At 44.7% G+C, this 27,736-nt stretch overlaps 1 protein-coding gene across 1 annotated transcript in view; it reads right to left on the bottom strand.

The window, feature by feature from the left end:
• The window catches only part of gigyf1a (GRB10 interacting GYF protein 1a), a gene marked incomplete at its 3' end in the record, with an annotated part of 138,025 nt that overhangs the window by 42,653 nt on the left and 67,636 nt on the right, over positions 1–27,736 (bottom strand). The window contains exons 8-11 of the mRNA XM_084326253.1: positions 16,661–16,890; positions 14,167–14,384; positions 12,489–12,615; positions 1,990–2,181 (exon numbers count right to left, since the gene is read on the bottom strand). Coding sequence (XP_084182379.1) covers positions 1,990–2,181; positions 12,489–12,615; positions 14,167–14,384; positions 16,661–16,890 — 767 coding nt within the window. The remainder of the gene's footprint in view (positions 1–1,989; positions 2,182–12,488; positions 12,616–14,166; positions 14,385–16,660; positions 16,891–27,736) is intronic.

The following is a 27,736-nucleotide window of genomic DNA, read 5'->3' as shown; positions in this document are numbered from 1 at the left end:
GGCACACTATACTGCACCAGGACCATGAGAGAGTACCTTCACTTGGCACGCTATACTGCACCACCAGGACCATGAGAGAGTACCTTCACTTGGCACGCTATACTGCACCACCAGGACCGTGAGAGAGTACCTTCACTTGGCACGCTATACTGCACCACCAGGACCATGAGAGAGTACCTTCACTTGGCACGCTATACTGCACCAGGACCGTGAGAGAGTACCTTCACTTGGCACGCTATACTGCACCAGGACCATGAGAGAGTACCTTCACTTGGCACGCTATACTGCACCACCAGGACCATGAGAGAGTACCTTCACTTGGCACGCTATACTGCACCAGGACCATGAGAGAGTACCTTCACTTGGCACGCTATACTGCACCAGGACCATGAGAGAGTACCTTCACTTGGCACGCTATACTGCACCAGGACCATGAGAGAGTACCTTCACTTGGCACGCTATACTGCACCAGGACCATGAGAGAGTACCTTCACTTGGCACGCTATACTGCACCAGGACCATGAGAGAGTACCTTCACTTGGCACGCTATACTGCACCACCAGGACCATGAGAGAGTACCTTCACCTGGCACACTATACTGCACCAGGACCATGAGAGAGTACCTTCACTTGGCACGCTATACTGCACCACCAGGACCATGAGAGAGTACCTTCACTTGGCACGCTATACTGCACCAGGACCATGAGAGAGTACCTTCACTTGGCACGCTATACTGCACCACCAGGACCATGAGAGAGTACCTTCACTTGGCACGCTATACTGCACCACCAGGACCGTGAGAGAGTACCTTCACTTGGCACGCTATACTGCACCACCAGGACCGTGAGAGAGTACCTTCACTTGGCACGCTATACTGCACCACCAGGACCGTGAGAGAGTACCTTCACTTGGCACGCTATACTGCACCACCAGGACCGTGAGAGAGTACCTTCACTTGGCACGCTATACTGCACCAGGACCATGAGAGTACCTTCACTTGGCACGCTATACTGCACCACCAGGACCGTGAGAGAGTACCTTCACTTGGCACGCTATACTGCACCAGGACCATGAGAGAGTACCTTCACTTGGCACGCTATACTGCACCACCAGGACCGTGAGAGAGTACCTTCACTTGGCACACTATACTGCACCAGGACCATGAGAGAGTACCTTCACTTGGCACGCTATACTGCACCAGGACCATGAGAGAGTACCTTCACTTGGCACGCTATACTGCACCAGGACCATGAGAGAGTACCTTCACTTGGCACGCTATACTGCACCAGGACCATGAGAGAGTACCTTCACTTGGCACGCTATACTGCACCAGGACCATGAGAGAGTACCTTCACATGGCACGCTATACTGCACCAGGACCATGAGAGAGTACCTTCACTTGGCACGCTATACTGCACCACCAGGACCATGAGAGAGTACCTTCACTTGGCACACTATACTGCACCAGGACCATGAGAGAGTACCTTCACTTGGCACGCTATACTGCACCAGGACCATGAGAGAGTACCTTCACTTGGCACGCTATACTGCACCACCAGGACCATGAGAGAGTACCTTCACTTGGCACGCTATACTGCACCACCAGGACCGTGAGAGAGTACCTTCACTTGGCACGCTATACTGCACCAGGACCATGAGAGAGTACCTTCACTTGGCACGCTATACTGCACCACCAGGACCGTGAGAGAGTACCTTCACTTGGCACGCTATACTGCACCAGGACCATAAGAGAGTACCTTCACTTGGCACGCTATACTGCACCACCAGGACCGTGAGAGAGTACCTTCACTTGGCACACTATACTGCACCAGGACCATGAGAGAGTACCTTCACTTGGCACGCTATACTGCACCACCAGGACCATGAGAGAGTACCTTCACTTGGCACGCTATACTGCACCACCAGGACCGTGAGAGAGTACCTTCACTTGGCACGCTATACTGCACCACCAGGACCGTGAGAGAGTACCTTCACTTGGCACGCTACTGGCCTTGGCAGGGTGGCTGTTGGTCAGGTGGGGGTTGTCCAGGGACATCCCAGTGGCGTTAGCCTGGAGCACCATGGCTGGAGGGGCCGAGAGGGCCGGGGGAGAGGAGGCGGAGGAGGGGGAGGCCGACTTCATCTCCCCGTCAGCCATACTGGAGTTGCTTTCTTTATTCTCTGAGGAGGAGAGGAGAGAGAGGAGAGTCAGTAGAGATCAACTAGAACACGTGAGAGTGAGAGGATTCAGTAGAGATCAACTAGGACACAGAATAGAGAGAAGATTCAGTAGAGATCAACTAGGACACAGAGAATAGAGAGAGAAGAGCTCAGAGGACCAGTCCAGACCAGCAGCAGTATGTTTGACTGGAGAGGAGCTCAGAGGACCAGTCCAGACCACCAGCAGTATGTTTGACTGGAGAGGAGCTCAGAGGACCAGTCCAGACCAGCAGCAGTATGTTTGACTGGAGAGGAGCTCAGAGGACCAGTCCAGACCAGCAGCAGTATGTTAGACTGGAGAGGAGCTCAGAGGACCAGTCCAGACCAGCAGCAGTATGTTTGACTGGAGAGGAGCTCAGAGGACCAGTCCAGACCAGCAGCAGTATGTTTGACTGGAGAGGAGCTCAGAGGACCAGTCCAGACCAGCAGCAGTATGTTTGACTGGAGAGGAGCTCAGAGGACCAGTCCAGACCAGCAGCAGCATGTTTGACTGGGGAGGAGCTCAGAGGACCAGTCCAGACCAGCAGCAGCAGTATGTTTGACTGGAGAGGAGCTCAGAGGACCAGTCCAGACCAGCAGCAGTATGTTAGACTGTAGAGGAGCTCAGAGGACCAGTCCAGACCAGCAACAGTATGTTTGACTGGAGAGGAGCTCAGAGGACCAGTCCAGACCAGCAGCAGTATGTTTGACTGGAGAGGAGCTCAGAGGACCAGTCCAGACCAGCAGCAGTATGTTAGACTGTAGAGGAGCTCAGAGGACCAGTCCAGACCAGCAACAGTATGTCCGCTCGATGCGCTAAATAAGGCTGCCGCTACATTGATTAGTCAAAGTTCCGTCAATGAACGGATACAAACTGGGCTTTTGAAGTGATGAAATCACTGCGCCCAGGCAGCAGTGGTTCAGCAAAAAAAGTATATATCCGAGTATATCTGCTTAGAAAACGAAAATGTCAAATCTTTTTATTTCTCCACATGGTAAATACTAGGGCTGACCCCCATTAGTCGAATAATCGACTAATCGATCGAAAGGAGCCGTAGTCGACTGCCAACCTCTTAGTCAAATGCAAAAATTCAAATAAAAAATAATTATGATTATAATTATTTTCTTTTTTTATCATTCTTTCCAAAAGCAAAGAGGCCTAGAAGTGTGGCTAACGCTAATGGCACGCATACCAGAGGCTAACTGCCTAAGAAAACAGGCACAGAAAGAGGATTTCACCCATCTAAGGAACACACTACAGGATTCCAGGGTGCGCCCGTTTTGGTCGCATTTTGAGACCAAATATAAGCGCAGTGCGACTGGATGTTTTCCCTTGTCGCACTGGTGCACCTCCCAGCAGGTAGGTGGGTGGGGGGGGGGTGTGTGTGTGTGTGAAGGGGGTCATTCTGTAGCTGTGTGTGTGTATGTGTGTGTGTGTGTATGTGTGTGTAGCGTCTTTTTCCTGGCCCATGTGCGTTCCCAATTATTATTATTATTTTTTTATCTCTGCCTTTGATTGGTTCTAACGTGCATTATGCAAAGACCAGCCCTGATCTGCCTCTGATTGGCTCTGATCGTTATTCACTGAATGACGCCACTGCGCCACTGTGAAACCTGAAACCAAAATATATACCTTTCGGAAGGAATGGCTGGTTCAATTTCCCTGGCTCCGCTACGATAAAGCGACAAACAGTATGGTTTGCATGTATTGCAAGGAGTGTGGTCCTAATATGGCTGGCCTGGCAGTACTGCGTTTGCTGTCAGATCATCAACATTCAGAATAGAAACATTAAAAAAGCATAGTGTCTCCAAAAAACACATTGCCAGCACATCAGCAGTGCCTCTCCACGAAGCATTTCAGCGCTAGACGGCGGCAAATAGAAAAAGCGAGGAGGAAGAAATGAAAATCAAATTCAACACTGCTTATAATATCGCAAAGGAAGAGCTGGCGTTTACTAAATTAAAATCGCAGATCACCCTAATGAAAAAAAAACTGCTTAAACGTCAACCCGACGTACAGCAACGACACTTCATAGGAGTGATTGCAGACACATTAAAAAAGAAGACGTCCCTTCAGATCGCGGAGAACATCTACATGAGCTTCATGATCGACGGAGATACAGACGTCTCTGCAAAGGCGTGCAAGCTCGTCTACAGCCACATATTGCGCAACGGGAGACCGATCAATATCCTAATTGGCCACATCGAGGTGGAGCACGCACATGCAAAAGGTACAGCAATGTTATTATATAATAACTCCAGTTTAAGCAGAAATAAGACAAGCAACACATTTAAATAGTTATTAGGCTATTCAAATAGATTCAATAAGCATATAGGGCCCTAACTATGGAATATGTTATTATTACGTTTTATTTTTTCAATATAATTGTCAGTTTTAATGTTGAGTAATAATAATAATAATAATGAGTAATAGACATACAACCTGGATTTAGGCTACTGGAGCTGAGCTGAATGTGTTAAAATAGACATAAAAAGGTGAAGGATTAGACTTTTCTAACTGTAATACAATGTTATTTTTTCATAGGAGTCTATGCTGCCAAGTCAAGCACAGCACGTTCTTTCCCTTCTTCTAAACAATTGAGGTTATTGCAATCTTATTTAAATTGTTAAGCTCCAGTGGAATTTTGTGAGACAATTAGTTTGAAAGCCATTTGTCTGAACTTTAAGACCTGCTGTGTCATATGACAATTTCTTGTTTGTGATTTAAATAAAGAAAAAACATTTATCTGTACCTTTTATTTCTGTTTACAATAATTTACATAAGATATTAAGAAATTACTAATGTGTATGGGAACTGACAAAAAAGGTAACGGTAACGCTTAAAATGTATTATTGCAGCGGCAAGAGGGCGGTGAAAATGTTTGGGTGCACCTAAATTATGTGCTGGTGCACCTAAATGAAAAAGTTAGGCGCACTGGTGCAACCAATGTAAAAAGTTAGTCTGGAGCCCTGCACTAAACAAATACCAAGATGTATCCATCAGTGGACCAATTGCATGCTTTCGCAGAGAACAAGAAGCCTTCCGTCGACTCCTTCAGACATTAAGCACCCCCACAGGCCAAATGGAATGATACATTTATTTTATTTTTTTATTATACTTATTTTTTTTCCTCATATTTTTTTCCCCCATAGTCTACTAATAGTCGACTATCGGTTAATTTCGGCGACTACAAGTCGACTATACAAATCCTTAGTCGGGGACAGCCCTAGTAAATACACCGGTCACAACATGTTTACAGGAACATTTTGGAGTTGTATTTGGAGTGTATTTCGTGACTGTTGGGAACTAGGCTACACTGGCACAACTACTTCCTATTTTTGACATTTTTTTTTTTTTTTTTTTATTATTCAAAAAAATAAAACTCTGTCCACACGACTCTGGTTTAAACTCTGCACCGAGTGACGTCATATACATGTAGTAGGGCTGACTTGGAATTTTTTTTGGCAATCGAAGCTTCGGGGCCGAGCTTCGATTTTAATTCGAAGCTTCGAATTAAAAAAATTGTTTAATTAATTTTTTTTCTTATCTTATGTTGTGGGACTTGTACAGCACTTTGGTAAACGTTGGTGTTTTTAAATGTGCTCTATAAATAAAGTGGATTGGATTAATGAATTAAGTAGCCCCTTTCGTGACTGTGACGCAGCCAACACAGTGTGATTTAATTCAAGGTGGATCGCTGTTGTCGTTTGAACAACTTCAGATTTCATGGGAACTACCAATCCCCCAAATCAAGAATGTTTAAGATGAATGAAGTAAGATTTTGATTATTTGAAATATGGCCTGTGTAGACTAAATTATGCACAGAATTATGTCAGTCTACAACAGGGGTGTCAAACTCATTTTCACAGAGGGCCACATCAGCTTATTCAAGTTATACATATTGCATATTCATTTGCATAAATGTAAAAATATATGTTAGCTTATGTAGAGCCATATGGAATCCGCGATCACGGAATCGCGGACGGAATCGCGGAATTGAGCAATAAAAATGGAATCAACTATATATATATAAAAAAAAAAAAATTTACTTTTTTTTTTATGTTGTGGGACTTGTACAGCACTTTGTTCAACTTTGTCAGTGCTGTAAAGTTTAAACCTTTTCAAATCTTAGACAAACAAAACACTTTGCTTTCATGAAATATTGTAAGCCGTCATTTGAGGCTTTATAAAAGCAGCATAATGAACACAAATCTGTCAGTGCCGAGTCCGACCTCATCTTAAATAACAAACAGCATTGCTTGTTGTAGTTAACAAAGAGATGCAGAGTTGATTTTGCAAAAATATATATAATTATTATTATTTTTTTTAAATAATCAAATTTTATTTTCATATTCGAATCCCATGCCCATCGAACGAAGCTTCGAAGCTTCGAAGTATTTAAGACAGCCCTATTAAATGGACTGTTATATCTTATTAAATTGTGGACATTTATTCATTCCCACTTATTAGACACTATTTCTGATGGTAAAATGAGCGTACAAAGCAAAATACAGAATTCTGAAATATTAAAACGGAAAAAACTGAATTTGGAAGAAAATAAAATGGAATTTGGAAAAAAATAAAACGGATTTCATATGGCTCTAAGCTTATGTTATTTTAACAAATAATTTTAGTTTATCAGAACCCCATATTACTCCACCAATCAATGATCAAACCATTCAAGTAAATAACAAAGAAGAATATCATCAAATACAAGCTATGACATTAAGTTTGTTCAAAACCTTTTTGTCACAGTCAAGAGGGGCAGAACTAACAACTGTGAGCTGCAAAGAACACGTGGGACAGATGTAGCAGATGTTACAAAAACAAATGGCTGCACACAACCTTGCAGAGGCCATACATCCAACTAATGGAAGATAGTTTAATTAACTTTAATTAACAGATTGCAGAATGGGTACAGTACAGTACAGCTCAATACACACAATTGTTAAGGGGATGCAGACCAGAGAAAGACTTTCGACTTGTTTACATCAGGGTCCCCCATTTTCAATTCGTAATGAAATTGCTATTATGTGTCTGCATGAACACACAACTGTAACTGTACTCAAAAATAACAAAATAAGGGTTGACTTGTCTCAGTTCACAACTATATTGGTCAAGTTTTGGGTGGGACTTGTTTGCGTCCCTACAGCTTCTTATTCAATTGAGCGAGATGCTCGGTTATGTCACACAGCCAGTTTGCATCTGACAGTTCAGACAATATTTCTTCAACCCTTTGTTACCTATTCCGCCTGGATCTTTTTTGTATTTTGGGCTGTAAAATTGTCAAAGAATGTCTGAGGAGTAAGTGCTTTTGGCTTTTTTCCTTTGTTACCTCAGATGTTCAACATACATGTATGTGTAAGAATGTGTAATAACTAAGGCTGTCAAAGTTAAAGCTTTATTAACGCATTAACCCACAATTATTTTAACACTGCTATTTTTTAACCCAATATTAATGTAAAAAAAATATATATATATGTATTAACCTGAGCTCTTGGGGGGCCACATCAAATGACGTGGCGGGCCGGATTTGGCCCGCGGGCCGTGAGTTTGACACCTATGGTCTACAAGGTCCGGATTCTACATGGTCCGGCAATGTAGACCTTGTAGACTCCACTACAGACCAATTATCAGTGAATGTTCATGCATTTTTAAGAAGGGCTACTTCCACAAAAAAACAAAACTCACCAAAACATCTCAGTAGCACCTTATCTAAATGTTCTATTTCATATATGGAGATTCATATTTATTTATGTATTGCATGCATTTCTACATTTTATTTCCTATTTTGTTTATTCATCCCAGTATCTTTCTTTCTTATGTGTGGAATTCTACAAGGCATTTACATTCACATTTTCATTTAGTCATTTAGCTGACGCTTTTATCCAAAGCGACTTACAAGTTCTGTACGACAGGTCATCAGGAAGGATACAACTCTATCAGCTGAGTAACAATATTCATCAACGTGTTGCGTGTTACAGTGTAGGTTAGTTTATTAGGACAAGTGCATGACAGTAAGGTTAGTTAGGGTTAGATTTTTTTTTTTTTTTTTTTTTTTCAGATAATGGTTGAAGAAGTGCGTCTTTAGTCGACGGCGAAAGATTGGATGGGATTTGGCTGTCCTAACTGGGGTGGGTAGTTCATTCCACCATTGTGGGGCAAGGACTGAGAATAGGCGTGTAGGTGGTGTATATGTGTTTGAGGATGATATCCTTCAAACAGGCAATAGTGATGATATAATTTGGGCAGTGCTGAGCTGGGTTACTTTCCTCCAGTGTATTTGTCCCCCGGCCCCACCCAATGGCCCCATGCACACACACACACACACACACGTGAATTTTTTTTTTCTTTTTTTAAACTTCGATTTTTTTTTTTAATGTTCGAAGCTTGTGCCATCGAACGAAGCTTCGAAGCTTCGAAGTAGGGCTGTTCGAAGTAGGGCTGGGCGATAAAACGATAACGATAACTATCGCGATAAATTATTTCCTCGAAATAAACATGAAACGTGGTCGCAAAGTTTCGATATATCGATTTTCCAAGCTTGGATATGAGCACGCACTAACAACCAATCGGTGAAGGAGATGGCCGAGAGCGAAGGAGACCAGGAAAGAGACCCAGCGCTGCACCTCTGGGTAGAGAGGTAGGACTCACTCAACAACAAGGCTTGCTAGGCTAACTAGCTTGCACGGCGACGTTTTATATATTTACGTGCAGAGTATGTGTGCGCTGTGAATTCTGAGGCCACGTTCATAGTAGTGTGGGGTATACAGTGGACGTCGTTTCAATATATTGTGGCGGAAGAGAGTATTTTAGTGTCATATTTATTACATTGCCATGAGATATTCCGCTTGTCGGCTAACTTCTAACGTGCGCGGACTGATGACGACATCAACTCGACTCGAGACATTCGCAGCAGCATAATAAGACAACAGGCTGGCTAGGCTAACTAGCTTGCACGGCGACGTTTTATATATTTACGTGCAGAGTATGTGTGCGCTGTGAATTCTGAGGCCACGTTCATAGTAGTGTGGGGTATACAGTGGACGTCGTTTCAATATATTGTGGCGGAAGAGAGTATTTTAGTGTCATATTTATTACATTGCCATGAGATATTCCGCTTGTCGGCTAACTTCTAACGTGCGCGGACTGATGACGACATCAACTCGACTCGAGACATTCGCAGCAGCATAATAAGTTAATTAAACTTGACATACATTATATCGACGATAATTATCGATATCGAATTATATGAAAATAATTTTATAATTTTATCGCGATAACGTTTTTGGTCATATCGCCCAGCCCTACTTCGAAGTATTTAAGACAGCCCTAACATGTAGTACAATGCCAAAGCAGTAGGTGGCGATGTAGTTCAAACATGAAGGCCATTTCAACCAACCAGAAGGGTTTAGGGTTAATACCGGAAACTGACCTGAAGCCTGGACAATAACATCCCTCCTTGCTCACAGCTAGGGCTGCAACTAACGATTATTTTGGTAGTCGACTAATCTGTCGATTATTTTTTCGATTAGTCAACTAATCTAACGATTATTTCTGTCACACCCTCCATCTCTGCTTCCTGTGGGCGCGGCTCCTTTTTCGGGTTCTTAGCAGACTTCTTAGCTTAACATAACAGACCGACAGTAAGTTTGGGGGAACTAATGGGATAACTGGGGTTGCAACAAAAGTGCAACTAGGGCTAAAAACACAATGAAATAAAATAATAATAATAAATAATATATCCTTCTTAGCAGACTTCTTAGCTTAACATCCCAGGGAACTAATGGGATAACTGGGGATGTTGTTTGCTCCTGACAAGAGTCTCAAAGTCTGGGGTGATGGTAGACAAAGCAACTCCGAGGTCATGCTCAATGTCCAATCTGTTCCTCTGATTTGTCTTCAGCTGGACCAGAGCTAAGAAGCCACTTTCACAAAGATAGGTAGTGAAAAAAAAGAAGAAAAAAAAGAAAAAAATATGATACGACGCATCGACGCAAAAATTCTGCGTCGACGAGTTTTTATGATCAACGTCGTCGATTATGTCGACTAATCGTTGCAGCCCTACTCACAGCCAAACAAATCTACAGTTTGCAGCTAGAACAACGTGCAATAAACAAAAAAGGGTACATTCACTGTGTGTTCTGCCTCATTTGTTGATGAAACAACCAACATCGACACAATTTACCACCAAGAGCGGAGTTTAGTCTCACAAAAAGATTGCAGATTTTGTTAGCTTACATGCTTAACGTAATAATGTAGTAACGTTAGGGCTAGTAGTAGAATTAATGGATGTAAACGTCATTTAACACAGTGCAGATGGGTACAATACGGCTCAATACAAACAATTGTTAAGGGGATGCAGACTGTTATAGTTGGGACTGGGTCCCTTATAACAATAACTTGACAACACACATGAGTTAGTTGGTAGCCGCAGCTACAGGTTTACTCTGAGCGTCAGGTCAGGAATGCGACAACAGACATCATCAGTCGATCACAACACTCTTCAACACAGACGATACGTTTCGAACAAAAGTTTGTTAGAATCATTTTCATATAACGCTACTTGGGACAGCTCTGCTGTAAACACTGGTGTAGCTGGCTCTGCTCTAACCGGGATGCGCGCAAAACTTCACCATGGAATCCGGTTTTCAAAGACCGCGGTTGCAGTGTAGCAAAATATCACAACTTGTATCATCATTGTTCATCATTGGGGGAAACTAAGTGCTGCCTCTCTCCGCCACACTCGGGACCACACCAACGTTATAGAGGGCTAGCCTATAGCTAACGTCGGGACCACACCAACGCCACAGATTATCTATAACGTTGGTGTGGTCCCGACGCTAGCCACAGGCCAGCCATCTACAATAGATAGCTAGCCTATACAGTAGCTAACGTCGGGACCACACCAATGCTACTGATAGCTAGCTTATACAGTAGCTAACGTCGGGACCACACCAATGCTACAGATAGCTAGCCTATACAGTAGGTAACGTCGGGACCACACCAGTGCTACAGATAGCTAGCCTATACAGTAGCTAACGTCGGGACCACACCAATGCTACAGATAGCTAGCCTATACAGTAGCTAACGTCGGGACCACACCAGTGCTACAGATAGCTAGCCTATACAGTAGCTAACGTCGGGACCACACCAATGCTACAGATAGCTAGCCTATACAGTAGCTAACGTCGGGACCACACCAATGCTACAGATAGCTAGCCTATACAGTAGCTAACGTCGGGTCCACACCAATGCTACAGATAGCTAGCCTATACAGTAGCTAACGTCGGGACCACACCAATGCTACAGATAGCTAGCCTATACAGTAGCTAACGTCGGGACCACACCAATGCTACAGATAGCTAGCCTATACAGTAGCTAACGTCGGGACCACACCAATGCTACAGATAGCTAGCCTATACAGTAGCTAACGTCGGGACCACACCAATGCTACAGATAGCTAGCCTATACAGTAGCTAACATCGGGACCACACCAATGCTACAGATAGCTAGCCTATACAGTAGCTAACATCGGGACCACACCAATGCTACAGATAGCTAGCCTATACAGTAGCTAACGTCGGGACCGCGGCAGAGAGGCAGCATCCAATCTGCGTGTAACGTTAGTCACTAACATGAAGAATAGAGAGCTGCAAATGGAAATAAACACCCAGTCCTTGAGAACGGTTTCCTGGTTTACTGTCACCACTTTACAGAGGGAATTACCCCGAAGTCCGGCTAGTTATAACAAGCACGTTACATGACCGGCACTTCGGCCCTAGAGTGTACTCCCATGTACACTACTACGGTTCAGATTAATACAGGAAAAGGTATACATTGGGGGCTCGAGTCCGGGATATGAAAATAAATCCTGATTTCATCTGTGAGTTGTAAACGGTGTGGAAACGTGAAGTTAGCTCAGGCTACTGGAAAACGGACGCCTCGTCATTAAATGTTAAAATGATGACGCCCCTTTTATCCAGCGGGGAGATGTTCAAGAAGGTGGTGATGGGGAAAGTGGATGGAGAGAGAGGAAGTGGAAGACCAAGAGGAGGCTGGGTAGACGACGTCTGTGATTGGAGCGGAGTGAGAGGCGGAGTCACGGAGATGGAGAGAAGAAGTGGGGACAGAATGGGTTGGAGTGTGATAGGCAACCTTCGGAACAAAGAAGATGATGATGGAAACAGTAACGGGAGGAAACCCATGTGCCACATGCTACCCACGGTCAAGATATGACCAAGGTTTAGGGACTGAAGACAGAGAAAACGTTGAGCTCTGGTCTCACCTTTGTCTGCACCTCCTATGTGGTTCCTCTCCATGTCAGCAAACATCTCCCCGTCCTCTTCCTCCTCGTCCTCCAGCCCCTGGAACTCAAGCTCCTCCTCAAGGATGAAGTCCTTCCCGCCACCCGTCTATTGGGAAGGAGGAGAAGAGAGGAGAGAAGGAGAGAGGAGAGAAGAGAGGAGAGAGAAGAGAAAAGAGGAGAGAAGAGAAGAGGAGCAACAGAAGAGAGAAGAGGAGGAGCAACAGAAAGATGCCGATTACAGATTGATACAAGCAGCCATTCATTAATTTACTTAACAATGACAGAAAATAAAATGTTGAGGAGTTTCTGTAGTTACGAGGCAGGTCATGATATTTACAGTCTACATGACAGGTCATGATGTCTACAGTCTATAACAGGGGTTCCCAAAGTGGGGGTAGCGAGCCGCCGTGGGGGGAGGGGGGGGGGGTCGCCAGATGATTAAAAATAAATAAATAAAGGATTTCCACACAATTTTTTTTTTTAATGCAGTCAGGCCACTGAACTTAGAATCAGGCCAGGCCAATAGTTAGATAACCTAGGTGGGGAACAACCAGGAGATCACTGCAACCCACATACCGTAATTCCTCTAATAGTAACCCCGGCTTGTATTTGTTTCAACTGTAGCGGGTACCAGGCTTGTATTAGGAGGAGGCCTGTATAAGAGGGAGGCCTATATTTCAAATTTTCAAACGGATCATAATGAATAAATCAACATTTTGTGTCAGTTTGAACCCAGTAAAATGTACTGGGTTCATTTATTGAAACCAAGTACTGTATGAAATAGTAAACAGTGCAATTACAGGTGGTCACTGGTCATTTCAACGTTTTCAAAGTGAAATCAAGTAACTAGCTCAGTATGCAGCTCAGTATATTAGTAACCCGGCTTGTATTAGGAGGCCGGCTTATAATTGCTTAGCTCAAGAGCGCACCCGGCCATTAATAGAGACCCGGCTTGTATTTGAGACCCGGTTACTATTAGAGGAATTACGGTAAGTTGGAGAACTGTCTCTCTCTATCTCACACACACACACACACACGCACACACACACAGGGAGCCGCATGTGATTGGTGGAGGCGGGACCCTTACAAAAAACTAAAAATCCATCAAAATCAGTGTTGTTGCTAATCATACATTATGCTAGCCTGTTTTTTAACAATAATTTGTGAAGCCATCACAAACACTGGCATTTAAAGGGTACAAATAAAAAAATGCCTACACCAGAATGCAGGAAATAAAGTCTTTGTAACTAAATGTCCTGGTGGGGGACCCCCAGACCCCCCGCTTAAAAAGTGGCCTGACTGGGGCTATATTTCGCACTATATTTCCTGGCCTGAATGATTTCCCCAGTCCGGCCCTGGTTAAAAGCCTCCAATGCTTATTAGTGTGTGTGCGTTTGAACGTTTGCATATTTCAACCATACATTTCCATTTATATAAAAAATTAAAAATAAAAATACTGTATAATTTTTTTTATACCTCCTATAATAGTGGGGGTCGCGGCTCTCTGACAGTTATTTCGGGGGTCGCAGCCTGAAAAGTTTGGGAACCCCTGGTCTATAAGACAGGTCATGATGTCTACAGTCTATAAGACAGGTCAGTCTATAAGACAGGTCATGATGTCTACAGTCTATAAGTCAGTCTCTACACGTCCACACACCCTGATGAGAGGCATGAAGGCCCCAGAGGAGTCGAAGGTGCCCATCTCCCCGTCCTCCTCGTCGGTGCACCACTCTGGCAGGTTGCGCCCATCGTCCTGCAGCCTCCTGCCTCCTCCGCTGTAGTCCTCGGGGTCCCGGAAGTCAAAGTCGAACTTCCTGCGCCGGCTGTCGCCTGGAGCGGTGTGGTCCCGCCAGCCTGCTGAGCGGGGACCTCCATCTGAGAGAGAGGGGGGGAGCGAGAGAGAGAGACAGAGAGGGAGAGAGAGAGGACAGACGGACAGAAAGATGCAGAAAGAGAGAGAGACAGACAAACAGACAGAAAGAAAGAGAGAGAGATAAACCATGTCAGTCATGACAGGTTCTTGTAACCAAGAGTTCGGTTAGTGGAACTTGTGACAGCAGTCATTCTAGGTGAACATCAGAACACTCAGATGGGCGTCGAACCACGAGGAGCGCCCTCTACACATCTGTGACATCTCTACACATCTCTGTGACATCACTCTACACATCTCTATGACATCACTCTATACATCTCTGTGACATCACTCTATACATCTCTGTGACATCACTCTATACAGGGTTTGTACACCTTTTCCAAGGCAAAATGCAAGCACTTTTCAAGGTGCATTTTCAAGGTGCATTTTCAAGATTTTCCAGCATCTTATGCGGCTGTGGTAAATTAAATATTTACTCAAAATGATTATTTCACTTCTTCCATCACATTAAATCAGATGTTATTGTGCTATAAACAACCAAATGATGTAGACTTGGCATCATATATAACCTGGCTGAGCCGTACTGTAACGTACTGTATATCTGTATGTCGTCGTGTATGTCATAAATGTCATGATGAATTGAACATGGGGGACCCTGATGTAAACAAGACAAAAGTATTTCTCTGGTCTGCATTCCCTTAACAATTGTGTGTATTGAGCCGTACTGTATTGTACCCATTCTGCAATCTGTTAATAAAGTTTTCAATCAATCAATCAAACGTGACGAGCCAGGCCAATTTTAGCATGTTACAGCACTTTACAGTAAATTACATGGATAATAATGTTAAGGTAGTTAGTTAATTCCTGTAGGTAAACAATCACTCAAATAATCACCAGATAAAACTTCAATTTCAATCAAATATTTACTGAAAATTTGCTAAATAAGAGAACAGATTTTGAGGTAGGCAGTCAATCAGCTCCTTGAGCCTTATGTATGTACCGGTATGTATAAAACATTTATATTTCATTTTCATTTATAGGCTAAGGCTACTGCCTAATGAATTTTAGAGCCTAATGATGGCCTACCTAGTACCTACAGGAATGAACGAACTACCTTAACATTATTATCCATGTAATTTACTGTAAAGTTCACGTTAGCTGTTAGATTGCATATTCCATAAATTAACATGCTAAAATTGGCCTGGCTCGTCACGTTTGATTGATTGATTGAAAACGTACAGTACACTACGGCTCAATACACACAATTGTTAAGGGGATGCAGACCAGAGAAATACTTTCGTCTTGTTTACATCAGGGTCCCCCATTTTCAATTCATCATAACATTTATGACATACATGACATACACATATACAGTACGTTACTGCGTTCCAGACTACAAGTGCCCCACACCAGTTCCACACCAGTCTCCGTAAATGTTCCGTTATAAAAATTAAATACCATTTCAATACACAAGTTTTCATGTTTTGAAATACATGGAAGGGAATTAGCTAACGTTAGGCTAGGCTACATGCTGCCTATTTCAAAACACTGCGGTGAAAAACAGAGTCCGGTAAACACGAGTTTGTAATTCCAATAGTGTATTCTGCCTGTTACTTGACTATTTCGATTATTGAAGTGGTATTTTTATAACGAACATTTACGGAGACAGGTGTGGAGCACTTGTAGTCTCGAACTTAGTAGTGCCTGGCGAGCCAGGCAGAGACACGTTAATAACACCCATGGCTCATTGGCTCACCTTTCATGTGGCTCGAAAGTGCACTCTCCCCCATGGTAAAAATCTGCAAGTCCTTTCTGCATATTTTGCACACGGCTACTCTGGGATGTCCTCTTTTTAACCATGAATTATATTTTATATCTCCAAGCCAGAGCTCATTAAAACGTGTAGGCATGTAGGCCACACACACACACGCTGTTCTCAGATGGCACAGGTGGAAAAAAAAAACACTACGGGTCGAGTCCAGCCACATTTCATTTTGCGTGAAAGGCGAATGCAATTAGGCTTGTTCGAGTCGCTCCGACTTATTTTATTTCTTTATCTAAAAACCAAACTATTCAGTCAGATAGCGATTTATTATGAAAGTATAAAGTGCAATTACAATTTCAATAACTTTCCAGCACTTTATACACAATGCAAGCACATTTAAAACCTTGAAAACAGCACATTGAAATACAAGCATTTTCAAGGATTTCCAGCACCCGTACGAACCCTGTCTATAGTACATCTCTGACATCACTACACATCTCTCTGGTGTCGTACCATCCCTAGTGCGCGCCCCGGCCAGCCTCCAGCTGCTGCCCGGCTCCAGACTCGTGCCCCCGCCCCCGCCCGCCTCCTCCTCCTCCTGCTCCTCCCGCAGGGTGCGCCAGTTGTCGCTGTCGGCGCGCGTGAACTCCTTCCTCCCGGGAACCACGGGCCCCGCCGGCTCCTCGAAGGTCCCGGGGCGCGCCACCTCCCGACGGACCGGCTTCTCGAAGCGCCGCTCGCCCCTGGAAGGGAGGGAGGGGGGGGAGGAGGGGATGAGAGAAGGAGGGAGGGGGGGAGAGAGGGGGGAGGGAGGGAAATCAGAAGAAATCAGTACATTACAGAAGGAATTCTTTCTGTACCAACCAACCGGACACTCAAGCAAATAACAAGGGTACATTTTGACTTCCGGTCGGGGGGGTTCCAAAATAAAAGAGCGTATAGCACTATAGCTTTTATTTTGGAACCCCCCGAGCGGAAGTTAGCCTAGTTATCTGCTTGAGTGTCCGGTTGGTTGTTGGTTAGCTCTGTTAGCGTGCAGCATATCATCAACACAAGCCATGGGAATACCGTTTTCTAAATTGGGGAGGCTTTTAATCGTCAAGGTAAGAGGATTTTAAGTCATGGTATCCATAAACTTCAATCGGTTCGGATCCTTTGAATGAAATGAGAATGTAAACAAACACGCCGTCACGTTAGAAATCACTGCGATGCGTGAAATCACTGACTGCGCCCCGAGAGGAGTGGTTCAGCAAAAAGTTGTTCAGAGTATATTTGCTTAGAAAACGTAAATGTCGAATTAAATTATTTTTTATTTCTCCACGTGGTAAATACACACAGGGATTAAAGCAAAAAAAATCTCCTGACTGAACTTTTTTTCAAGCCAAGTCATATTCTTATTTTAACCTCCACTGTATTTCTTTTTAATAGCGTTGGCGTTTTAAGGGAGCCTACTTGTTTCGGTTTAGTCGATAATCCAATGTACAGTTACCCCCCCACCACGCCTACCCAACCTCCTCCAATGTACAGTTTCTTCGTCAAATGTATCAAACTCTCTTTTTTAGACTCTTATTGTATCACAAACAATACTGTATTTGTAAATCTGGTACGTCATAAATGTATAGATGTAGCAGTATTATCTATCTGTATGTCATGTATGTCATATATGTTATGATGAATTGAAAATGGGGGACCCTGATGTAAACAAGACGAAAGTCTTTCTCTGGTCTGCAACCCCTTAACAATTGTGTGCATTGAGCTGTACTGTATTGTACCCATTCTGCAATCTGTTAATAACAATCAATCAATATTTAACAGATTGCAGAATGGGTACAATACAGTACGGCTCAATACACACAATTGTTAAGGGGATGCAGACCAGAGAAAGAAGTTTGTCTGGTTTACATCAGGGTGCCCCATTTTCAATTTATAGTGACATTTATGACATACACAACATTTATGGCATAGGGACATACATGACATACTACAGGTATATAGTAATGTTACATTTGTGACATATACGATATGCAAATATACAGTACTGTTACCCAGAGATCCTAACAGATTATATACATTATGATGGGGAGGAGACTGTAATTTAGGGTGGGTGGGAGAAAAAATATACATACAGTGGGGAGAGAATATACAGTGGGGAGGAGACCGTCTACAGATACACCCGTGTGATGTTGCTACGGAGTTAAGCTAATAAAGGATACTCACAACCACAGCAGAGGACTCACATATTTGTACTGTGAAGTAACACGACAATGACAAATGTGTTGTTTCTGTTTTTCTTTTTGACATAGTTGCGGAACACAGAACAAGTTAACAACTCACCACCGTCTACAGCCCCCGCATCATACTGTAGCCTAGCCAGTCTCTTGAAACACTGCTATCTTCAAACTTCCATTCCTCTCGAAACTTTCTTTTGTTGGGTGGTGCCGCTCATCCTTTTCGTCCGAGAACACTGCGTGTGTTTTCTTTTTAGTGGCCGGCTTACTCCTTCCATTAACGTTATTATGCTGACGTTATCTAATAACTATGTGTTGGGGATAATGGTTCCGCACGGACCATATTGTTTGTTACATTGCTGTCGGCAAACTCGCTCAGTGTCAACATAGTGTTGACATTGAGTTGATGTTAGTTGCTAGCTGGCTACCCGAATCCAAACTGGCTCAGAGTGTCAACAGAGTGTTGACATTGAGTTGATGTTAGCTGCTAGCTGGCTCCCCTCAGAGTGTCAACAGAGTGTTGATGTTGAGTTGATGTTAGCTGCTAGCTGGCTACCCGAATCCACAACAGCCAGGCAGCCAACCGTACAAAATACAGTCTCAGCCAATCACATCAATTTGTACAGTTAGTTAGCTCAACTCCATTGCGAAATAAAAGTTAGCCAGCCAGGACAGCCCGTATTAGCAAGCTACAGTTGCTAGGTAGCTAATGTTAGCCACCCGAAGGTCGGTAGCTAGCTAACGTTAGCCACAGCTTCAAAAACGAATTTCAATTACCGGTATGTTATGAGCTATCAGCTAGCCAGCTAGATAACGTTAGACAACGCCTTGTGTAGTAAACTAAAGTGAATAGTTTACTGGGCCATTGTTTAATGCTTCAGTGGTGTTAAAAGAGGACCTGCACGCTTGCTATCTTCGGTGCAAATGATACGGGTCTGTGACAAGACGTGTCTGTGAGGGGGAGGGCACTGTGAGCAGCGGGTGTGCGTCAAGCTCACGTTTGATTGGTTAGAATGGTCTACGCATCTACAAATCATATTATACCAGGTAGCCAATTCCGTCAGACTCCAAATCAAATTGAAAAAAAAAAAAAAAAAAGACTGAAATGACTGAAATCCGTCTGGAGACGGAACGCTTTAACCCTTAGAAGTCTAACCTAAATAGCTCCTCCTCCTGAGAATTTCCCCCTTTTTTTTTGTTACATAATATAAAATTACAGATTCATACCTTCAAAATAAGCCATCAATTGTCAAATTTGAGACGATAGTTTTCAATCAATGTCCTATCAAACATTCTGGTAAAATCCTAACACCTTTTCAGTATAGGACTTTGAACTAGATCCAAGTTCATTCAGCTATCTGATGAGAGAACTACACTCCCAGAATTCAATGTGATCATTGTCACTAGAACCATTTCACACCTGGAGCAAAGGCCCAGTCATTCCTTTGTTATTCCAGTGAATGGACCCAGCAGGAGGCCTAGCGACAAGCGGCCACTACATAGTTGGGTATTGAAAAAATGCTCATATCCAAAAGTAGTAGATAGATATAGGTCATACATGTAGGTATGCACTTGTCCTAATATACTAACCTACACTGTAGCACTCAACACTTTGATGAACATTGTTACTCAGCTGATAGAGGTGTGCCCTTCCTCAATAAAGCCAGAGAGAGAGAGATAGAGAGAGATGGTATTTACAGTACTGTACCATATCACATACCATATCACCTTTTGCAGCATACCATGATTACTTATATTGAGATGTTTCAGTACAGTGGATGGTACAGTATATACAGTAAAGTACAGTACTGTAAGAAAAAGAAGCAAACCAATAACAATTTGTGGTTGTATTTCTCTAGAATGAGTGAGAGAGAGTGAGTGAGTGAGTGAGTGAGTGAGTGAGTGAGTGAGTGAGTGAGTGAGTGAGTGAGTGAGTGAGTGAGTGAGTGAGTGAGTGAGTGAGAGAGTGAGTGAGTGAGTGTGTGAGAGTGAGTGTGAGTGTGAGTGTGAGTGTGAGTGTGAGTGTGAGTGTGAGAGTGAGAGTGAGAGTGAGAGTGAGAGTGAGAGTGAGAGTGAGAGAGAGAGAGAGAGAGAGAGAGAGAGAGAGAGAGAGAGAGAGAGAGAGAGAGAGAGAGAGAGAGAGAGAGAGAGAGAGAGAGAGAGAGAGAGAGAGAGAAGAAAGAAAGAAAGAAAGAAAGAAAGAAAGAAAGAAAGAAAGAAAGAATTATTATTGCAGCGATTTTCACTGTTGACTTTTATTTTACTGGCCATCTTTGAACATGCCATATTTTTCTACTAACTGCCTGCTGGCAAAACTATGCTACTCGCTACAGTACCTGCAGATTAGACTACCTGTATATGCGCTGTCAACTCTCGCTCTGACTCCAACCCGTTGAAAGAGACAACACGCATTTCGTGAAGACCCGCCCTACTCTGCCTCTGATTCGCAGACTGTGGGTGGGGGGGCGGGATTCTGACGGGACTCTGAATATGATTGGACCAAAGCAGTAGACAGACACAGGCAGTTGGAGCAGTGCAGGCGGACAGACAGGAGCTTGCAGAGGAGATAGCGGAGAATTTCGAGGATACCTGCTATACGCACTGATGACAGGATATATTTCCTTCCACTTGGTATCACTCTCGAATCACGTTTCAACCACTAACGTTGCTGCATGAGCCTTCGCTATGGTAGCCTACAAGTGATAAAATAAATAAAACGCCCAACTCGCTGTACAAGAAATTCCTTCTGTGTGTGTGTGTGTGTGTGTGTGTGCTCTACTGGGCGCACCTTTCTACTCTAGAAAACTGCGAGATAACTCATCATAACTCGTACACACAAGCACTCTGTCTCTACTCATACAGTAGTTGATGTTTTAGCGCGACGTGGGTATATACACGGGCGAGGATGAAAAGCATGTTAGACTACTTTTTATTCATAAGTTAACGTTCCGTCGGGTCCGCGTGTATTCTCGAGAATGATAATAATAATAATGCAGGACCTCTTCAGATTATATTATCAACGACAGACAGTGAGAAACACAACCCCCCCCCCCCCTCTCGCGCTGAAGAATATGCATATTAGATCACTCAGTGATTAACACCTATGCGCTGTGTGTGTGTGCGCGCGTGCATGTACGTGACGCGTTGTAGTTTCGGGGGAATACAGGGATATTTAGAACTATACAATTGAGCAAGAATTAAACATATTTACAAGTCGTATTATGTTTAGCAAGTAAGGATACATATAGATTACACTATTATGCACTCGAAATTGTCTTTGTGCTATTTTTACAGATTTTTGAAAAACGGGACTTCCTGAGCATTTGTGAGAGATTCTAATTCTTTTGTTCTCCGCCCACGGGAGCAATAGGCCCCGTTGACTTCTAAGGGTTAATGCATGTACACAGGTCACATGTTTACAGGAACGTTTTGGAGTTGTATTTGGAGTGTATTCGGAGTGTCTGACCCATTTCCAGTGATGAAGCTAAGCTAACGGCGCGGGCGTTCCCTAAGCCTAACGCACGCACAGAGACAACAAAGGTATGTATCTTCTTGTCTAACTCCAGGGAAGATGGCAAATAAGCGAATTTCCTAAAATGTTGGCGTTTTCCTTTAACACACACAGTCAATGGGAGTGATCCTCGACATACAGCAGCTTGCTCCAGAAACGTGACATCAAAGATAGAATTCGGAGCAACGGTTCCAAAAACAACTGAGAGGCAGTTATAAATAACACTAGTTTTCACTAGTAAAAAAAGTAGCGCATATCTATTTTTAGGAGCATATTTGACTAAAACAGCAGAATTGTAGAACCTCGAGAGAACTACTAGGTCAGTGGTTCCCAAACAGTGGGGCAGGGCACCCCTGGGAGGGAGAGAAAGACGTTCCCTTTATACAGGGTTCCCAGACATTGCTAAATGAAATTCAAGGACTTTCAAGTACTTTTCCAAGCATTATTTTTCATTTTAAAAATGGCATTTAAATAGATACAATTCACTTTTAAAGGGGAGATGAAGTATAGCGATATAAACAGTCATAGCATCAAATTAGTATTTAGATAAACCACAGAAAAAAATCACGTTATAAAAATAAGGCGTTTCTAAGAAAAAACGATTTGTTATGTCCATTTATGTAGCATTTATGAAAATGTGCGCCGCCATTTTGTTGCTGACGTCACGGTGTTGGTTTGGTGTATACACTGCTGGTTAGCTGCCTATAGTAAACATAGATTGTCGGGTCAGTCAGTAAATAAAATGTTGCCTACCAAACAACGGGACCGCGGTGGTTCTTTTTGTATTGCTCCTGGCTGTTCAAACTAATTTTACTGTGTGAAAGAGAGAGGAAAGTTGGTTCATTTCCACAAACTACCAGTGAAAAAAACAGTGTTATTGGCACGTTGGCTGGCTGTACTCAGGCGGCGCGATCAGCCTGTTGGACAGGGAATGAAGATCTCCAGCGAACACTTCATTGCCTCGGATTATGTTGTTGGGGGTGAGAGGTTTGTCCAGAAGACCACTAATCAGCTGAAGCCCGATGCGGTTCCCTCGGTCTTCGACAGACAGACCGGCGCAAGCAGTTCAGCGTCGGGAGCATTTAGCCTGCTGGCTACCTAGCTCCACTTCAACCAGCGTCGGGAGCTCCAGCAGCTTGTCGATGTGCTAATAGCCTCAGCAAGCTAACGTTAGCTGGCTCCAGCAGCTTGTCGATGTGCTAATAGCCTCAGCAAGCTAACGTTAGCTGGCTCCAGCCATAGATATCTATAGAACACTAGATAGCTTAAGGCGGAGTCACCAGCGTCACTGAACCGCCGCCATCTTGCTCCAGTTAGCCTTGAGTGAGAGTGAGTGAGCTGCACAGACAAAAATACTCATAACTCGCTGAAATATTGACGGATTTACAAACGGGTTGGTTTGCTATAAACATCAAAGATGTAGTTATGATACTGCATACTTATAAAAAAAAATGTTTAAAGATGTTTTTTTTACAAACCGCTTGAATCATAGCCACGTTAATAATGCTTGTAATAAACCAAACCGTTTGTAAATCCATCAATATTTCAGCGAGTTATGAGTATTTTTGTCTGTGCAGCTCACTCACTCTCACTCAAGGCTAACTGGAGCAAGATGGCGGCAGTTCAGTGACGTCGCTCTCCATTGGCCGGCAGCGCGGGCAAGCTATCTAGTGTTCTATATATATCTATGGCTCCAGCAGCTTGTCGATGTGCTAATAGCCTCAGCAAGCTAACGTTAGCTGGCTCCAGCAGCTTGTCGATGTGCTAATACCCTCAGCAAGCTAACGTTAGCTGGCTCCAGCAGCTTGTCGATGTGCTAATAGCCTCAGCAAGCTAACGATAGCTGGCTCCAGCAGCTTGTCGATGTGCTAATAGCCTCAGCAAGCTAACGTTCGACTGTCTGTCGAAGACCGAGGGAACCGCATCAGGGTTCAGCTGATTAGTGGTCTTCTGGACAAACCTCCCACCCCCAACAACATAATCCGAGGCAATGAAGTGTTCGCTGGAGATCTTCATTCCCTGTCCAACAGGCTGATCGCGCCGCCTGAGTGCAGCCAGCCAACGTGCCAATAACACTGTTTTTTTCACTGGTAATTTGTGGAAATGAACCAACTTTCCTCTCTCTTTCACACGGTAAAATTAGTTTGAACAGCCAGGAGCAATACAAAAAGAACCACTGCGGTCCCGTTGTTTGGTAGGCAACATTTTATTTACTGACTGACCCGACAATCCATGTTTACTTTAGGCAGCTAACCAGCAGTGTATACACCAAACCAACACCGTGACGTCACCATCTAAAATGGCGCCGCCCATGGCGAAAACAGGGAAATTATATTTGATTTTTCAGACAAATAAGCAGGATTTCACATTTTATTATAGGACCCTGTCTTACACAAGGTACACAACAAACAAACTAGGATCACATTGTTCAATGCTTCATCTCCCCTTTAAAATGCTGTTTTTTATAGAAATAATCCGATCCAATATTTATGGATTAAAACCAATTTCCGACAATTAGTTACACTTTAAATAAAAGAAATTAGGGCTGTCAAAAGTAATGCTTTCACTTGAGATTAATTTTAATTAATTAAAGCATTAAAATTAATTAATCTGGATTAATCTATGGAGTGAAAAATCTTCAACGTTCTGAACTTTCAGCAGTATATTTGCTTGTTCTTTTTTTTGCATCAACTCATGCACCTATTTGAAAATCATCTGACATGAAGATGGAACACATTTCTGTTGTCAATATGATTTATATTACTATTAAAATACTATTAAAATAGTATTTGAATCTAAATATACTTTGTGTTGATTTTACATTAATTCCATGACTTTACTCAAGTAAATATCTGTTACAAGCTTCGGTCTTAAGTAGAAAAATGCTATTTTTTATCTAGATTAATTACAGAAAATGGTGAGATTAATTAATTTTTTAATCTATTGACAGCACTAAAAAAATATCTTGATTCAGAATTTTTTTATCATTGATGACAAACCGTTCAATGCGAATGGTTGATTTGAATTTCAAGGACTTTTTAAGCACCTTGTTAAAAAATTTGCTGTTTTCACGGAATTCCAGGCCTTGACTTTATAAAAAAAACATTATCAAGCCCTTTAAGCACTTTGAAGGACCTTGTGCTGCTTCTATAGTTCTCTGGTTGTCCCCGTGGTGGAACCCTGCTTCTATAGTTCTCTGGTTGTCCCCGTGGTGGAACCCTGCTTCTATAGTTCTCTGGTTGTCCCCGTGGTGGAACCCTGCTTCTATAGTTCTCTGGTTGTCCCTGTGGTGGAACCCTGCTTCTATAGTTCTCTGGTTGTCCCCGTGGTGGAACCCTGCTTCTATAGTTCTCTGGTTGTCCCCGTGGTGGAACCCTGCTTCTATAGTTCTCTGGTTGTCCCCGTGGTGGAACCCTGCTTCTATAGTTCTCTGGTTGTCCCCGTGGTGGAACCCTGCTTCTATAGTTCTCTGGTTGTCCCTGTGGTGGAACCCTGCTTCTATAGTTCTCTGGTTGTCCCCGTGGTGGAGGTTATAGTCTGGTTGTCCCCGTGGTGGAGGGCTGGCAGCTAGGGCTGGGCGATATGGCCTAAAAATTAAATCCCTGATTATTATTTTTTAAATCCGATTTAAGATTTTTTTTCTCTTGAGCTAAAAAAAAGTATAATAAAAACGTTTTTATTTGACACAAAAAAAAGTATCAAACCAAGATGAATGTCCCTATTGGGATTGAAGTGCAAACCTAACTTTCACCAATATTCACTTTTTTTAATATATATATATATATATATATATATAAAAGGTTACTCTTGATCAAACAAAGATGAATATATATATATAAAAGGTTACTCTTGATCAAACAAAGATGAATGTCCCTATTGGGATTAATAGTGCAATAATTAGCTTTTTCACCATACTTCACTTAAAACAAATAAAAGGTGCCTCTTGATAATCAAACAAGAATGAATTTCCCTATTGGGATTAATAAAGTGCAAATCTAACTTTCACCAAACATCACTTTGTGAAAATATTTTTCAAAATCGTCCAAAATCATTAATTCGAATGAGTTCCACTGGCCGCTCACCGGTCGTCCCAGCTCTGGCTGCGGTGGATCTCCCGGACGCCGCGGCCAAAGCCCGGCTCTGCTGCCCCGTCTTCAATACTTCTTTGGTAGAATCCCCCCTCGCCGCGGCCCCTGCCTGGGGGGGGGGGGGGGGGGGGAGAGCAGCGGGGGAGGGAGAGAGAGCAGCGGGGGAGGGAGAGAGAGCAGCGGGGGGAGAGAGCAGCGGGGGGAGAGAGCAGCGGGGGAGAGAGAGCAGCGGGGGGAGAGAGCAGCGGGGGGAGAGAGAGCAGCGGGGGGAGAGAGAGAGAGAGCAGCGGGGGAGAGAGAGCAGCGGGGGGGAGAGAGCAGCGGGGGGAGAGAGAGAGAGAGCAGCGGGGAGAGAGAGAGCAGCGGGGAAGAGAGAGAGAGCAGCGGGGGAGAGAGAGCAGCGGGGGGGAGAGAGAGAGAGAGCAGCGGGGGAGAGAGAGCAGCAGGGGGGGGAGAGCAGCGGGGGAGAGAGAGCAGCGGGGGGAGAGAGAGAGAGCAGCGGGGGAGAGAGAGAGCAGCGGGGGAGAGAGAGAGAGCAGCGGGGGGGAGAGAGAGAGCAGCGGGGAGAGAGAGAGAGCAGCGGGGGAGAGAGAGCAGCGGGGGGGAGAGCAGCGGGGGGGAGAGCAGCGGGGGGAGAGAGCAGCGGGGGGGAGAGCAGCGGGGGAGAGAGAGAGCAGCAGTGGAGAGAGCAGCGGGGGAGAGAGAGAGAGAGAGCAGCGGGGGAGAGAGAGCAGCGGGGGAGAGAGAGAGAGAGAGCAGCGGGGGAGAGAGCAGCGGGGGAGAGAGAGAGAGAGAGCAGCGGGGGAGAGAGAGCAGCAGGGGGAGAGAGAGCAGCGGGGGGGAGAGAGAGGGCAGCGGGGGGAGAGAGAGCGCAGCGGGGGGGGGAGAGCAGCGGGGGAGAGAGAGCAGCGGGGGGAGAGAGAGAGAGAGAGCAGCGGGGGGAGAGAGAGAGCAGCGGGGAGAGAGAGCAGCGGGGAGAGAGAGCAGCGGGGGGAGAGAGCAGCGGGGGGGAGAGAGCAGCGGGGGAGAGAGAGCAGCGGGGGGGAGAGAGCAGCGGGGGGAGAGAGAGCAGCGGGGGGGAGAGACAGAGAGAGCAGCGGGGGAGAGAGAGAGCAGCGGGGGAGAGAGAGCAGCGGGGGGGAGAGAGCAGCGGGGGAGAGAGAGAGCAGCGGGGGAGAGAGAGCAGCGGGGGGAGAGAGCAGCGGGGGAGAGAGAGAGAGAGAGAGAGAGAGAGAGAGAGAGAGAGAGAGAGAGAGAGAGGAGGAGAGGAGAGGGGGGGACAGAGAGAGCAGTGGGGGGGAGAGAGAGCAGCGGGGGGAGAGAGAGAGAGCAGCGGGGGAGAGAGAGCAGCGGGGAGAGAGAGAGCAGCGGGGGGGAGAGAGCAGAGGGGGAGAGAGAGAGCAGCGGGGAGAGAGAGCAGCGGGGGAGAGAGAGAGCAGCGGGGGGAGAGAGAGAGCAGCGGGGGGGAGAGAGCAGCGGGGGGGGAGAGAGCAGCGGGGGAGAGAGAGAGAGCAGCGGGAGAGAGAGAGAGAGCAGCGGGGGAGAGAGAGAGAGCAGCGGGGGAGAGAGAGAGAGCAGCGGGGGAGAGAGAGAGAGCAGCGGGGGGAGAGAGCAGCGGGGGGGGGGAGAGAGAGAGCAGCGGGGGGGGGGAGAGAGAGAGAGCAGCGGGGGGAGAGAGAGCAGCAGGGGAGAGAGAGAGAGAGCAGCGGGGGGGAGAGAGAGAGCAGCGGGGGGAGAGAGAGAGAGCAGCGGGGAAGAGAAA

This window comes from Notolepis coatsorum, assembly GCF_963971535.1.
Source record: "Notolepis coatsorum genome assembly, chromosome: 1".
NCBI lineage: Eukaryota > Metazoa > Chordata > Actinopteri > Aulopiformes > Paralepididae > Notolepis > Notolepis coatsorum.
This window is presented reverse-complemented; position numbering and strand designations above follow the sequence as displayed.